The sequence below is a fragment of the Ursus americanus genome, chromosome 12, assembly GCF_024610735.1.
Source record: "Ursus americanus isolate L20-20 chromosome 12, mUrsAme1.1.p, whole genome shotgun sequence".
In the NCBI taxonomy this organism is placed as follows: domain Eukaryota; kingdom Metazoa; phylum Chordata; class Mammalia; order Carnivora; family Ursidae; genus Ursus; species Ursus americanus.
Window position 1 is genome coordinate 66,989,014 of NC_142138.1, and position 16,011 is coordinate 67,005,024.

Genomic DNA, 16,011 nt, shown 5'->3' on the forward strand with positions numbered 1-16,011 from the left:
TAGGACAGACTCCACTAGATGTATTCTTTTGTACCCAACTTGTTTTACTTAACAATATATCTTTGAAATTATTCCATATCAGTTCATAAAGAGTTGTTTTCTCATTCTTTTTGACAGTTGTATGTAGTATTTCGTCACATGGATATACCGTAGTTTATTCAGTCTTCTTTTTACAGGCATGTAGAGTGATTGTATATTTTGCTATTACAAATATTGCTGCAAAGAACAATCTGGCACATATTTTCGTTGTTGTTGTGAGATTGTGTATTCGGACTAAATTCCTCAGAAACCACGCACCGGAGGTCATATGATGTTATAGTGATGAAGACGCGTGCTATGTGTTCATTTTCAGGAGACTTGGAAACAGTTGCAGGGCTGGAAAAAGAACTGAGTAATGCCAAAGAGGAACTTGAGCTCATGGCTAAAAAAGAAAGAGAAAGTCGGGTGAGTGTTCTAGTGAGACTACTTTCAAAATTCCTATGATTTTCTTCCAAAATAGTTTATCTTTAAAAGAGTACACTTGTCCACGTATAATATCTAGGTCCAAATGCAAAGTAAGGCTTTTTTCTTTGTGGAGAAAATTACAAATTGCTTTATGTACACATTTTCTCAAAAGATGCTTTTATTTTTATAAATGGAGACCATTAAACTTTTTAAGTGCTGGAAAGACAAAGGCCACTTTCTCTGCTCATTGCTAACTGGAATAATTGTAAAGGACTTGTGAAAAAATGAGATACTGTATAATCGCTGCTTGGAATTACGATGTTAGATCCATGAAATTAGTTTTAGAAACATGGAACGGAAGAATTTGGGGAATGATCAAGAATGTTCATTGAATACTTGCTACGTGCAATGTACTGTACTGGTTACTTAAATTAGCACTAAGGCTTACAGCTCTGCAAACTAAGTGGTATTGGCCCTATTTTATAGATGAAGAAGGTGAAATGCTGATTTTTTTTTTTTTTTAAACATGGAGGTAGGAAGGGGCGCCTGGGTGGCTCAGTCGGATAAGCGTCTGACTTTTAGGGTTTCAGCCCAGGTCATGATCTTAGGGGCGTGAGATTGAAGATTCTGTCTCTCCCTCTGCGCCCACCCCCACCTGCTTACACAAGCTCTCTCAAAAAACAAAATATAACAAAACTGTGGAGGTGGGGAATTGTCATATAACTAAGACATACCAAAGCTAAGATTTAAATTTAGGTCTTTTGTGACTCAGAATACTTGCTAAGAAGTCATTACTTGGAGCAGATCATTTTGCATTATGCTGTATTTCTAGCAATAGAGTTTTCATGAATTTTCTTAGAAGAGGCCTTTTGGCCTTACAGAATCCCTTCTCTTTTTCCCTCCCTTTACAGCAGATTTTATGTCCAGCTGTGATATGGAAGAAGTATTAGGGCCATAGAACAGAGTTACCAACTAAAACCGAAAGACTTTATGTTACCATGGCATCTATTTTAGGGGGTCAGCGGTATATTAAGTTTACCCGGCTAGTCTCCTTGGCTTCTCAGATTCGTTCCACCTCTTTGCCAGAGTTAGATCTAGAATGTAAGACCTGTATTCATATTTGTGATAAAATTATCTTATTGTACCTCTTAATTTCTCTTCCCATTACTGTATTTCTTCTTACAGCCAGACTGCTGTTATATAACTCAAGTTTTGAGGATATGAAATTGTGTGGCATTTTAAAAATACCAGTTTTAAAAATCCCCTGGCTCCCCTCCCTTGTTTTGGGTTCCACCCTAGCCATTATCTGATTACTCATGTCAGATATTTCCGTTTCCGTATGCTGTTCCTGTTTTTCTCATCTATACTTTATTCAGAGTAATGTTACTTTTGGGTTCTGTCCTGTTTGGGGGATCATAAAATTAGGACTATGAATGGTTATTTTGAGTGAGTTATATTTAGCTATATTGCTTACTTTTGTGTCCTTAATCAATTACCAGCCTCTCAGTTCAATACCGTATATATTCATTGTCGCATTCCCTCTGATACTAGGTTTATACCAAAAGCCATGTCGATTTTCCTGAATTTTAAGCATTCCCTCTACTATCTTGAAATCATAGCAGTAGTGGTAAGAATAGTTAACATTCACTGATTGGCTACCAGGCACTTTTAAATATATTTTCTCTATTCTCACATAGCCCTAAAAAGGAGGTTTTATTTCCGTTTTACAATTCAGGAAATGAAGTTCAGGTTAAATGCAATGTAGAGAGATTATGCCAAGATTTAAAACCCAAAACTCGTGTCTGCCTGGCTGTAGACCTTTATCTTGCTGCACTAATGTTTTCCTCGTGTTTGAGTTTTTCTTCCATGGAGCCAATACCCGGCTATATAATGATAGAGGTCTCTGAAGAGGGCCTCATAAGTAGCACTCCATTTCCCGTAACCAAGATCTGAACAAACGGAGAAATAAAGTAGTGGCAGAGAGTTTGGTATTTCATTGGCTGCATTACTGATAAAGGCTTAGGTAGAGAACCTAATGCAAGAACCAAGGGGCCTGCTAGCCAATCCCCAGAATTAGGCAGACTTACCTACCTAGTCACAGACGACATTGGGCCTTGGCAGACCACTCCACATGGTGAGGAAGAGCCTGCTCTTGGAGAAGCAGTGCCAAAAACAGGCTTCCTGCAGGCAGGTGCCTCCTAGAAAGAAGGAAGATGGAGCCTAGTCAAGCATGCCTGGTTTATTCCTCCCCAACATACCATTAAGATAAGTCACTTTACCTGCCTGGGGCTGACTAAAGGGGTGGAGAAATGTCAGGAGTCACACTAACTGAGGCCTTCAACATGGAAGGAAATGGAAGGAGAAGCATTTCTTCCTAACATGCCACAGGAGTCCAGAGCATCAAATAACTTTGTGGAGTTATAAGTCATCACCACATAGTGAGCTATCAGCATTGATGGAATTCGAAGTAGTTTTTACTGCTTCTAACTTACATTTTATATCTTAAAGAAACAGATGCTGCTTTCTTTAGGAAGCTTGACTATACCTTAAACTAGGTTTGTGTCATCTCTCTTCTTTGTCACACCTATTTCCTTTAATTATCTCCAGATAGTTCCTTACGTGGGGGTCCTGGCTGGCTCAGTCGGTTAAGCATCTTCCTTCAGCTCAGATCATGATCTCAGGGTCATGGGATAGAGTCCTACATTGGGCTCCCTTCTCAGCAGGGAGCCTGCTTCTCCCTCTGCCTGCTGCTCCCCCTGCTTGTGCTCTCTCTCCCCCCACCCTCTGACAAATAAATAAATAAAATCTAAAAAAAAAATAGTTCCTTACAATGTGTATTTACAAATAACTTGCCATCACGATAAAGAATATATGGATGTGTTAGAATCTGCAGGAAAGGCATTGTAACCTCGTGTTCTGAGTCTGCTTCCTTGAGTTCACATTCTGGATCTCCCGCTTCCTCGCTCTGTGACTTTGAACAGGTTCCTTAATTTCTCTCCGCCTCAGTCACCTCTCTGTAAACTGGGGAATAAAAGAGTAGTGATTCTGTTGGGTTGGTGAGGATTCACTCGTCTGCTAATGGTGACCCATTTTGTAAGCAGCACAATAAACTCATTCATTAAGCAAATTTGAAATGTTTCGTAGTGCTGACTAAAGTGGAGGACATCCTTAAGGCTACCGTTACAGCTTCCCATGCAACACCCTTTGGTACCACACCGTGTGGTTTATTGATGTGATCCACCAGAACACTGTAACTCAGCTTCTGGTTGGCACTCGCATTCCTGGCTGATGGTGATACAATATGGAAGAGCCTTGGCCTAGGGGTTCAAATATGAATGTGACAGATACTGTGTCCTCTGCACACTGACTTCAGGACTTCTTCTCTCCACAGATGGAACTTTCTGCACTACAGTCCATGGTGGCCGTGCAAGAGGAAGAGCTGCAGGTGCAGGCTGCTGACATGGAGTCCCTGACCAGGAACATACAGATTAAGGAAGACCTCATAAAGGTCCTTCAAAGCTCTTTCAAGATCCTTGGAAACGATTACAGCTCAGAATAACTGCAGGGCATCCTCAGACAACATTTAGATACCCTGAGTCCCTTGGCCAGTACTTATTTCCTTGATGCACTGTCGGTTTGAGCCTCTTCATATCACCGTATTCTTTTTGACTTGTATTAGAGTTGCTGAGATTTCACAAAGAGTGTATTATTTCATATGGCTTATCAACATTCCACTTGAAAGTACAGCAGACTGTTTCAGGGACTTCTGCTCCTTTGCTCCTCTGCTAAATAGCAGTTTGCAGCCCCGAGATCAAGACTTGCATGCTCAACTGACTGAGCCGCCCCACATTTTTATTGATTTTTTTCTTGACCTTTAGGACCTGCAGATGCAGCTGGTTGATCCTGAGGACATACCAGCTATGGAACGCCTGACCCAAGAAGTCTTACTTCTTCGGGAAAAAGTTGCTTCAGTAGAGTCACAGGGTCAAGAAACTTTAGGAAACCGAAGACAACAGGTAAGTCATTGGACTATAAACCTTATTTTTACTGTGAAACAAACACTGGAAAAGCTGTCGATCTCAGTGATCTCTGAAGGGGAGAGATCTCTGTGCTCTAAGGTTGCCTGCCTTGGTCAGCAGCAGCAAGAGATACCCCTAACATTTGTCATTCCTTTCTAGCTGCTCCTCCATAGCTGACCTCTCTTCAGTGCCAGATTTAAAAACGACCTATTGCCTGTACTCCCTGTTATCATCTCTCTCACTAACTACTCATTTCACTCCAGTCCTGGCTTTTAACTCGAGCAGTTCAATTAAACAGACCTCTCTGCTGGTTGCGTACGTCGTGGCTCATGTTGTTAACAGCACTTACTGTATAGCTCTCTGCGACACAGGTCTGTGATTGATGGTGTCTCCTCCACCCACTAGATAGTAAGCTGATCCCTAGAACAGAGCCTGGCACATAGAATGTGCTCAATAAATATTGACTGACTGAATGAAGAATACCAATAAGTCCTACTGTATGTGTCCTTCTGGCACTTCCTCTCTTTCCCTTCCACTCCCTTCTCTTAGCTCTTTGCTGTGCTTCTGGCCTCTCTCTCCTCTTTCTTCTTCTTGCTTCCATGTTTGACTTCTGCCCTATAGAGTTTTAAAGATTAAAAAAAAGATAATGTGACATTGATTTGAAAACTGTATAATAGGAAGTTTAAGCAAGTAGTAAGATGGTGAGCTTTTTTTGGTCATAGTACATGTGAGTACATTCCTTTGGCTGCTTTCTCAGGATCCCTGTGGCTTCATGTCTCACGTCTGTTTGCGTACTGCTTCTGTTCTTTCTTCAGTTGCTGCTGATGCTCGAAGGGCTGGTGGATGAACGGAGTCGGCTCAATGAGGCTTTGCAAGCAGAGAGACAGCTCTATAGCAGTCTGGTGAAGTTCCACGCCCATCCAGACAGGTAGGAGAGTGACGGCAGTGTTTACCCTTCCATTCTTCTCTAGGAGCAGGTGCTTCTGATCTCAAAGCAGGGAGAAAAAGAGAGAGAGACAATTACTAGGATTACTCAGTTTGTCATTTGTGGTGTGTGGATCTCTCAGAGCCCAGTGTTTACATGTTAAGTCAGGAATAGTGCCTATCTCCTATAGCTACACAGTGATCAAATGAGAAGACTTGTCAGGAAATCAAAGACAGCAAGTAAGTCGTTGGAATATAAACTAAAATAATGCCTTGCATATAGTAAACACTCAGTGTTTTCCTTTCGTTCCTCTGCTCCATGTCCTGGGTAAGGGCTGTTCCGTTCCAAGAGTGAGGATAGAAGGGTATTGATACTCGCCAAGTATCATTGAAGAAAATATATTCACCACGATGGCTAGTATCAACCCAGGATCACTGATAGCCATCATGGTGAATATATTTGCTGGTACCTCTTGACTTTTGGTCATGTATATTATGTCGTTCTGGTTCATTTTATATTCCCTTTATTTTTTTTTCCTCATTCTGCCTTCTCCCCTTGTCCCTTTTTCTCTTTCCTAATTTTTATTCTTTTACTATTCATTTTCTTCTAGTTTGTTGTTCAGTTTAAGCATCGTTTTTCTTTCTACTTCAAAGAAATGAAGGGAGAGGAAAGATACAAGAAGGACCAGTTGATTGTATTACTTTTTAAAGAATTTCTGGATCTTTAGTCTCTCTGAACTGGATTCCTTTTCAGAGCTTTGTCCAGTCTGGTTACCAAGTGAGAGAACACATCTTCAGTAGCCGTCGTACTTGGCTCAGTATTTCTTCGGTTTGCATTTAGCTCTTCCTGGATTTTGGTTTTTCAGAAATTAATACTTGTCAAAAAGTAAAATTTCTCTTATGTCGGCTATAAGGGTATGAGATAAGTCTTAGGAACTATAATTTTTATGTGACATTGGCTCACAATCTAGCATAAAATGACAAGCTTTAAAGAAAGGAGCAGGCCTTGCTGATCTGTCTGCAGTGAAGGATAACAGTGCCCAAACAAAGACCGTGCTCAATTACTGTGTCCTGGAGAGCGTCCTTTAGAAAGTCTCATGGCTCTTCGGAAGTATACGTAGACTCATTACAGTTGATGACTAATCCGTTTTCCTTCCATGTGGCATGTTTACTCAGCTCTGAGAGAGACCGAACTCTGCAGGTGGAACTAGAAGGGGCCCAGGTGATACGCGGTCGGCTGGAAGAAGTTCTTGGAAGAAGCCTGGAGCGCTTAAGCAGGCTGGAGACCCTGGCCGCCATTGGAGGTGGGGAACTGGAAAGTGTGCGAGTTCGTCACAAGCATGCCTTCTGAGCACTGGCGGGTCAGCCTGCAGCCCAGGATGGAAAACCTTGTTTGCACTAACCCGAGAGCCTTGTCTGACTCTGGCAGAATTAAAATGGTGACTTGCTAATGGTAGAACTGTTGCAAGTAGCATCAGCTACAAAGTGAAACTTACTTTAGTCTACCTGTATGGCGCTGTACATATCTATCTCGGAGTTGAATGGTGGAGGTTACAAAGTGTATGTGCACCTTTTAAAGCATTCCATTTCAGTTTTCCCACCATTTCACTCTTTTCCCTGGCCCCTCCCTGTTCCCCCATCTCTTCCCATGGGCCAATAAAGTTTATTACTCCCTTGCTCTCACCGTCCATTTCATATGTTCCATATCATGTCATAAATGCATGCACGTGTATTATTTTTGCCATCTGCCAACTCCTGCTCTTTGAGAGAATTAAACTTTGATTTGACTTGATTTTTTAATCAAATAAAAGTTTAAGGGTGAAAGAGAGAGAGAGAGATTAAATGTCTATAAGAATGACTTTGCAAAAGTGGTATAATCCTTATCAGTAGGTAATCAAAGCCAAGTCTTGCCATTAGCAGACTACAGGTATTGGAAGGGTCAAGTCAGAGAGAGGAGGCAAAGATAGTTGAAGTGTTCACAGTAAACCTTCTCCTCTGAAAGTGTTTCAGACGTGATAATTCAGTAATAGTGATAGTGAAATTAGATTAGGTGCAGATTAAATTCCATTAATATTTTTCCTTTAAACCAAGGGTTTTATGTAGTCAGAACACGATTTCAATAAAGACTCCTTTCAGTTTTGAAACATGGAATTTGGTGAACAGGGATTGAGGCTTTCCCACATGTCTTTCAGAGTCATGATTCTTTATGTAAAAAGATAATTTCAAATGTAATGTTTCCCTTTAAATTCAGCATTTCACCAAATTGCTTATTGCAGCCAGAGGAAAGTATTGCTTCTGGTTTTTCATTTGGTAGTGGCACGAGGTGGAGTCCTGTGTTTTTCATGTTTTAGTGCTTAAACATTACTCCATTAAAATAAGTAATAGGCTTTGAGGTGTTTGAATAGTTTAGGAAGAAATGTTGTAGATCTGGGTTGGTAGGTTTGGGCCGTTGTCTCGGTGCTTTCTTATGGCAGCATGACAGGCATAAGAAAGGGGTCCTGGAGATTGTATTTCTGCTAGCGAAATGTCAAGAGTATAAAAAGTAATCAGGATTACTTTGGAGCTTTGCGGTTCAACACCATGAGGTTTCAGATTTCTGTTGGTTATAAATTTCCTAGATTAGAAGCTGAGATTTCAAGTTTGAAACATGGACTTTGCTGAGCAGGGATTGAGGCTTTCCAGCATCATAAAGGTGACTGAGTACTCTTTCTCAAGGAGGGGGCGCACAATGAGTTTTCTGTTTTCCCTCCATTATTCACATGACACTAATTTCTTTCACATTCATCTGTTGACATGGGTTGCCTTACATTCTCAATTCTGTCCAACTTTCTGTAACCTTACCCGTGCCTGTAACAACAATAGAGCATCAGTCAGACCAAAGTGGACAGGGAAAAAAATGTTCTGCTGGAGAAGCACCCTGGGATTTTCTGATGAAGTATTTTGCAAAAGATTGATAGCCATAAGCCTTCCTCTTAATGAAATGCTTTCCAGTTTTCATGGGCTTTGGGGTGGGGAGTCATTTAAGGAGGGGGATAGGAAGTATAAGCAGAACCGTCCACTTTCTTCGTCTTCCAATCTTGAGAGACCCTTTCCTACACAAAGCTTTTTGTAACTGGAAAAGGATAGAGGGAGTAATTGAACTTACAGAAATGTCAACCCAGCAAAGACTAGTCTGTCATATGATTACAGGGCATTTAGGAAGTGTTTTCCCTTTATTTTGCTAATGGACCAAGGAAGCTTTATAAGTGTCCTGTTAAGATTCAACCATTGGTGATTCTTGGATTCTAATGCCTTATAGTGATTATACTAATTTCTAATTATAATCCTGCTTCTATCATCCTCCAACAGTAGGAATTTCCCATGGTGTCTTGAACTAAGTGTTAGAAATTTTAAGGTAGCTGCCCGAATAATGAGGAACCCAACTTCCTATTGAAAAATGATCAAAATAGATTAGTGGGGAAAAGGAAGTGAATTCTGGTCCTGATTTGGATCCTAAAGAGACAGACTGACTTGTGCTACGGTTAATCACCTTTAATATTGGTCCTTGGGAAACATTTTAGATAAGTAAGTGATTTTTGTGGCAAAAGATAAACTTAGGAGATTGATCCTGATACTATAGATGTGACTGGAATCTGCTACTCATGTCCTGGAGTGAGGCTTGTGAACAGTGCTGCCTGGAGAGAGCTGGCCAGCCTAACAAGTTTATGTGCTAATGTGGCATCTTATTAGAGAACTCGACTCTGATGAATTTTGTTCTATAACCCACAGATAGATGATGCTGTGATTACCCACATCACTCACAGAATTCCATCTACCATGATAGCATATGATTCCATTCTCTCCTCAGGAGCACAGACCCTTTCTCTTACAGGATTATTCGACCTTTTTCAGGCATTTTTCAGCCTTAATAATTTTAGAGAAAGCATCATGGGCTTGTAGAACCTTGTGCTTGAATTAAAAAAAAAAAATCTTGAATGAATTAAACCCAGGCCATGATTAATTAGAAGCATAGAACTTAATCTGTGAAAAATTCACATCAATAGATTTGTTTTTACTTACATTTCCTTTTTGAATAATAGCAAATATGCAAAGTAATGGTTGTGAGAGTCAGGGGAGATGAAGTCTATAGTTCTTAGAGCTGTAGACTTGAAAAGGACCTCCCAGAACATTTATTTTAATGAATGAAATGGAAGTCCTTTTGATAGATATTTCCCTTACCCTTTTCTGTTGCAGAAGTCTGACGATTATTAGTGCCTAGTAAAAGTCAACGTTTTTCTGGTGTTTTCTTCTTAGCTATTTAGCCAAGTTATCATTTTTTTTAAAGGCACAACTGGGCTCTTTTAATATTGTCAGCCTTTTGCTTTGAAAGGTATGTGCTTATCCTAAATCTCACGGACCCCTCTCCCACACCCACTTCTCTTCATTCACTGCAGACAGCAGGGGTGTTGTTGGTACCTCTACTTCCTTATTCATATTTTTAAAAGATTTGTCAATGTCATTATATACAGTAAGAGATATGTAAAGATTAAGAAAATTGTGACCTATATAGGATATTAGATCCTAGCCACAAAAAGTTTCCTGGAGGGAAACTAATTGCATAATTTATACCTAAGTGACCTCTGGCACCGATACACATAAAAGACCTTTCACTTTCATGCTTGTTTATGCTAATTTGGTATCTGGTCTTGGGAAGTTTGGTTCAAATTCAGATTCAAAACAGTTCAAGAAAATTGATGTTAGTTCTGTCTCTCTTCCAGTTTAATCTAGGGTTTTCTGATGAGGGAAAGGAGAAGCAGGTCAGACTATACCAAAAAATTGCTCCTTTCATTGAGGAATAAAAATTGACCTACCTATAGTCACTTCCTTTTAGACTGTAAATCTTAAAGGGACAATACTTCAGTTCCTTTGCTTTCCTTGAGCAACTAGTATTAGCAAACTCTCGTTCCTGTTTGTTAGGATAAAGTTGTTGTTTTCTGGTTTCATGGTCTTTTTTTTTTTTTTTAAGATTTTATTTTTATTTGAGAGAGAGAGCACAAGCCAGGGGAAGAGGGAGAGGGAGAGGGAAAAGCAGACTCCCCGCTGAGCAGGGAGCCTGACTTGACTTGGTGGTTGATTCCAGGACCCTGGGATCATTACCTGACCTAAGGCAGACACCCAACCGACCGAGCCACCCAGGCACCCCTCATGGTCTTTTTATATGAAAAAGACATAGAATCTCCACATTTGATGTCCCTGAAAAACTCAAGTTGCCTCTTCAACGAGGGCCCCAGTAGTAATTCCAAGGGTCTGCAGCCAATGCCTTGGGACAGTCGTCCTATGAAGCTAGGAAGAAATAGTAGTGACCCACGCCCTGACAGTCCACTTTCCATCTTGCTTTGTAGAGATGGTAGAGGTAGAATAAATGAAATTAGCTTTCTTTTTCAGATGCTAACATCCTGTGAGAAGCAAGCATAGAAAAGCATCCTCTTTTCTTTAAGGTTAAAATTTAGAGAGCTTTTCTTCTCCCTTTGGTCCTGAAGAACCATCGGTACTGTAGAAAGAGTAGTTAGGAGTATGGAGCTTATATGAGGCAACCTGGTAATAAAAAATAGAAGGAATGAGTCATTGGGACAGCATGTCAGAGTGATTTCTGTACGTTAATAGTTTTTGAGTCTTAGAACATTTTGGAATATGGATTTAAGGCACCTTCTCACTAGACATTGAGAGTAATAACTTTGTTAAACAACTTTTTTATAATTAGAAGACAGGCATGTTGCTTTTAAGTAGTCTGAGTATTGACAAAAGGTAAGTCGTCAACTTCTTTCTATATAATCACATGAGCCAGGACGAGTTTCCCAAATAAAAAATCTGTGTTGTAATTTGCTTCCAGTAGAGGATGGAAGTGGAAGGGAAACATAACATGTAAAGCTGACAATACCAATTTTACCAGATTTCAAAAAAGAATGATTAAACTTACAAAGTGATGTACTAATTCTCTTTGCATTACTTTCCCTTTATGTTGTTTAATGTTAAATTCCAGAAATAAAATTTTTTTACTTATCATACTGTTTTCCTTTTGCTAAGCCTGGAAGGATAAAGTAGGAAGTTCAGCAAGAAGATGTTCGATAAAGAATAATATGAAGAATAGGGGTGTTAAGTAGATGAACTAAGTCGGCTTCCTCGTTCCCTTTAAAAACTCATAATTGTCTAGCATATGCATGTAGCTTTGCCTTTCGTATATAACATGAGTATTGCTTCCTTTTGCAATTACCAAAATCATTGCTCTAAAATACCAACCTCTCAATCTGTAAACGTTAGAGGCATGTGTGTGTACAAGTATGTTCTATAATTCATGAATTTCTGTTTCCATGAAGTATTCAGTTTGACAATAAAAGCAGTTTTACTTCTATCACTTAAAATTTTGGTCCTAGGGCCGTCGAGAAAAAGTAAAGTGATTTCCTACCAATTTAAATGAAGAAGGAAATGACAAGTGATCCAATAACTTGGCATTAGATTATTTATAGGACTATATTCCCACCAAAATAAGCTGTATATTTTCCTCTGGAAATTCATTTCTTCCTGGCACTGTGCTGTGTTAAACTGTGTTAACATTTGTGCTAAAATGGAGAGTGTTCTTTTTAATACATAAGTGTTAGAATTTCAGCTACTTTAGTTGAGACACAGAAAATTGTTACGGATCCAATAAAAGTATCAAAGGCCAAACAGTAACCATTTGGTTTCATTCTTGAAAAGATTGATGAGAAGTAGAGAAAGCTCATGTCTTTTTTGTTTGTTTCCTTATAGGAGAACCAGTGTTATTGATCATTGTACTAAAAATCCAAGTGGAAGTGAAGGCTCCAGAATGAGTGAATGCTTTTGTAATTTATTTAACTAGAGGAGGGAAGAGGAAGAAACTGGATTATTCTTCCGTCAAAGAAGTGAGACTAAAGAAAGCATTACACTTCCCCCAGAAATGTGAAATGAACTCCTTAGGCTTAAAAACTCTTTCTTGTTCTCCTTGCTGAGGGAGAGCAGTAGCAAGCAGGATGGAGATTTGAGGAGCCACCTGTTACGGTCAGTGGTGCTACTCCCATAAAATGTTCCTGGAAAGGCCTGCTGCTTGTGTTCTTTGAGGGAAAAAAAAGAGGCCATGAGCAGGAAGAACTCCTTGACATTACAGAATTTTAAGTCCCTGGAAAATTGCTTTCTGAATAAAGTACAGGCTGGAAAGCTGCCTTAGAGATGTTGCAATATAAAGACAAAGATACACCGTAAAGGGGCTTGACTGCAGACTGCGGTTTTCTTTCCTTAGCTACCTCTGTTCCCGGAGCAGAATCTGTCTAGTGGAAGAATTTTATTTCTCAGCAGAAGCTTATGGAGGACTATATGAAATCTTAAAGTTCTTTTATGGTCCAGAAGGGAATGGATGCAGAGTTTGACAGGAGACCTTTTTTGTTTGAATCTGTCATACAGCATCATACTATTTAAATCAGGGATAGTTTAGTTGGTTCGTGACATGAACGTGTGAGTGTTCTTGTAATAATGAGCACATGGCAGGTCCCTAAGAGAGAGTGGGAGATGGCCCAGAGGATCTGGTTCGAGAGCCTGGCCCTGAGGGGAAGACCAGCCGGGAGCTTGGCACCACATGCTTACCCATGCTGTACAGTTTTCGTTCTTTGAATCCCCTTTCAAATTAGTCAAACAGGACTCCTGCTATGTTCTGAGTAACTATATGGGAAATATCACTCCTTTTCTGTTGGTTGAATATAAATAGCTAAAAGGGGAAACAATAATGACTAGAGTAGAATTCAGGGAAAAGGGTCTTGTCATAACCCAGTTTGGGCTCATTATTGAAGAATTAGCATAACACTATATGACTTTTCCTCTAAGGCTTATTCATACATGATGGAGTTTTAAGGCAGTCATAATGTAGTAACGATGAATTCTGTTTGTAAAACACCTGTTCAAAAGAATTCATCCTATTTTACTGACAACTCTGTTTGTTCAACAGTCCTGTGAAGCAGAGAGACCAAAAAGTATTATTTCAAGCCTCCTATTGGGGGAAACAGATATTCAGAAGTAAGGCAGTGCAGATAGATGCAATCGAGATCATCCAGTTATAATGTTAGGTATTAAATTCCTCTCTGCCGATTACACTTAGGATCTGTGGACACCTTTTTTTTTAGCTCATAGACCATGTCTGCTTACCAACAACAATAATAATATTGAGTATACACTGTATGCCAAGCACTGTTCTAAGCACTTCAAATGCAGTGAAGCCTTTGAAGTTCACTAGTGAACAACTGTGTGGCGTGGATATCACTGTTAACCCTAATTAGTAAGTAAGGAAACTGAGTTACAGAAAGGTGGTGGCTTGCCTAGAGTCATATAACTAATGGCAGAAGCAGAAACCAAACCTAGACAATCAGGCTCCAGGGTCCATGTTCTTAATAATTCTGCCTTCCTCAACTAAAAATTCCACAAACTATCAATTTTTATATCAATGATTAAAAGAAAACATGTACATAACACTTAAATTTTCACAGAAGGATTTGTAGTGTTTTAGAGGCTTTTATTTCTGTGTACTTTATCAAGTCAGATAGCTGGTGGAAAATAATTTTCTAAATCTAAAAGGGATTTGGGATACCACCTCCATTATATATATGGCTCCAAGCCTAGAAATTTGCAAGAACCACAATTTGGGAACCACCATCAAAACCTCAAGTAAAAAAAAATTTAAATAAAATTTCTAGTCTAGGTGTGCCTGGGTGGCTCAGTCGGTTAAGTGTCTGACTTTGGCTCAAGTCATGATCTCAGGGTCCTGGGACTAAGTCCCCCATCGGGCTCCCTGCTCAGCAGGGAGTCTGTTTCTCCCTCTCCAACCACCCCCCCCCACTCATTTTCTCAAATAAATCTTAAAAAAAAAAAAATTTCTAGTCTGACTTGTAAAACTTAATCTGGAGATAAAACCTGGAGATGAGAAAGTGAAATTTGAAGTGACAGGCTCTTAGTTTTCAGAGAATCTGAAATAATAACCAGAACCCACCAATATAAAGCATAGTACCTTTTTTTTAAACTTTTTTTTTTTTTAGGATAGTACCTTTAAATTATAAATTTGGAACATTACAAGTTAGTTTGGAAGATAGCGTTTTGTTGCCTTGTAAAAGCTTAGAAAAGGGTATTCCCTCACAAAAGAGAAATTATTTTATTGTCATTGATTTTAAAAAAATGGTAACAGAAAGGTGTCTAGTGTCAACTTACAGGGCTTCATGTGGGATAACTTATTCATTCCAATGTTTTCTATAAGATTTTTTCAACTTGATTCTAGCCGCCTCCCCCCACAGCCTTCAGCGTTCTAATTCACATTGGTGAAAGACTGAGCAGCTGTTGAACTCCCCTGAAGGAGCTACAGCAGACTAAGCTAGCTAAAAATAGATAAGGAAAGCAAAACTCCTACATACTAGAATGTTGGGATGAAATGGGCATTCTTAACTTGGTCTCCACTTAACTCCTGATGAAGTCAAACCATGGTATTGTGTCCCTGAGTGAATTAAAGAGAGAACATTATCTAAAAATGCAGATGTGGCATCAGAAAGCTACAAAGGTAAGTGGAGGGCAGAACATATGAGATGAAAGCCTTCAAGACCAGTGACAGTCACTTTTTCCAGTCATCCATTACCTTACTCCTGGAACCTAGCACAGGAATCCTCTTGGGATGTGGGGCAGCCTGGCCACACAAGCCACTGAGAATGATAATGGAGATGAGTTCAACTCATCCAGCTGAGCTTTCTTCAACCACAGGATCTTGCTCTAGCCCAGATCTCAGGGGAGAAAAAATGTGAAAACTATGTTTTCTTAATCTGTCATTGAGGGGGACATTCATTTTCTTTGCCAGAAAAAAGTGAAAGATTCTGATCTCTACTGTTGTGCAGGTAAAGATTTTCCAAAATAAACATAATAAGATATGGAGGTCCACAAGTGAATTGGCATCCTGGATTTCAGTGAGTTACCAAAGCTTAGGGAGTGTGTTCATCCATCTCTCTGCAGCCAGTATTGTGAATGAGATGGTTCTGGGGCTTGTTTGAAAAAGTGTGGGAAACCCCTATTGTACACTGTTTGCCAGGGAAGTCCTAAGAATGCTGAGTGGTGGAGGTACCTCCTTGTAGGTAGGACCTTATTGAACAGGGCACAGGAACTTGGTGCAAAGTTAATACAACATTTGTGGAATGAGTCATAAGATTAAGTTGTTGGGGCAACATGCTTACTACCTTTTAGTACTTTAATAAGATTGGCCTGGGTCATTGCAAATACTCTGGCATGAACTGGCAGATGACAAGAGATGGAATGAAGGTGTGAGCTGCTCCTGTTCACCTTACCTGCAGAGAGGGTAGTGGATGCTCATTATTCATCCACGGATGTCTCAGCTCAGGAGCAAGTCTTTGGTCTTGGAGGAAGAGACAAAGATAAAGATCTGATTTGTCACCAGAAGGAACAGTGAGTTGCCTCTGTCTGAAGGTCAAGAGACTTGACTCCTTGGCACAGCTCTTGTCAGGACTAGCTATATAACCTTGGACAAACCACCTAATTTTTTCGGGCACAGGTTACTCAGTGGTCAGAAGAGGAGTTTTAAAGGTTGGTTGCTGAG

At 39.8% G+C, this 16,011-nt stretch overlaps 1 protein-coding gene across 18 annotated transcripts in view; it reads left to right on the forward strand.

Moving 5' to 3' along the window:
• Nucleotides 1-16,011, forward strand: part of PDE4DIP (phosphodiesterase 4D interacting protein) — a 166,874-nt gene that overhangs the window by 108,753 nt on the left and 42,110 nt on the right. For all 18 annotated transcript variants that reach the window (XR_015726397.1, XM_087866222.1, XM_087866217.1 and 15 more), the window contains 5 exons: nucleotides 353-444; nucleotides 3,836-3,952; nucleotides 4,323-4,460; nucleotides 5,279-5,391; nucleotides 6,564-6,691. Coding sequence is in view for 17 of the 18 variants with exons in the window: in XM_087866222.1 (XP_087722348.1) it covers nucleotides 353-444; nucleotides 3,836-3,952; nucleotides 4,323-4,460; nucleotides 5,279-5,391; nucleotides 6,564-6,691 (588 nt within the window). In the remaining variant the exon portion in view is untranslated. The remainder of the gene's footprint in view (nucleotides 1-352; nucleotides 445-3,835; nucleotides 3,953-4,322; nucleotides 4,461-5,278; nucleotides 5,392-6,563; nucleotides 6,692-16,011) is intronic.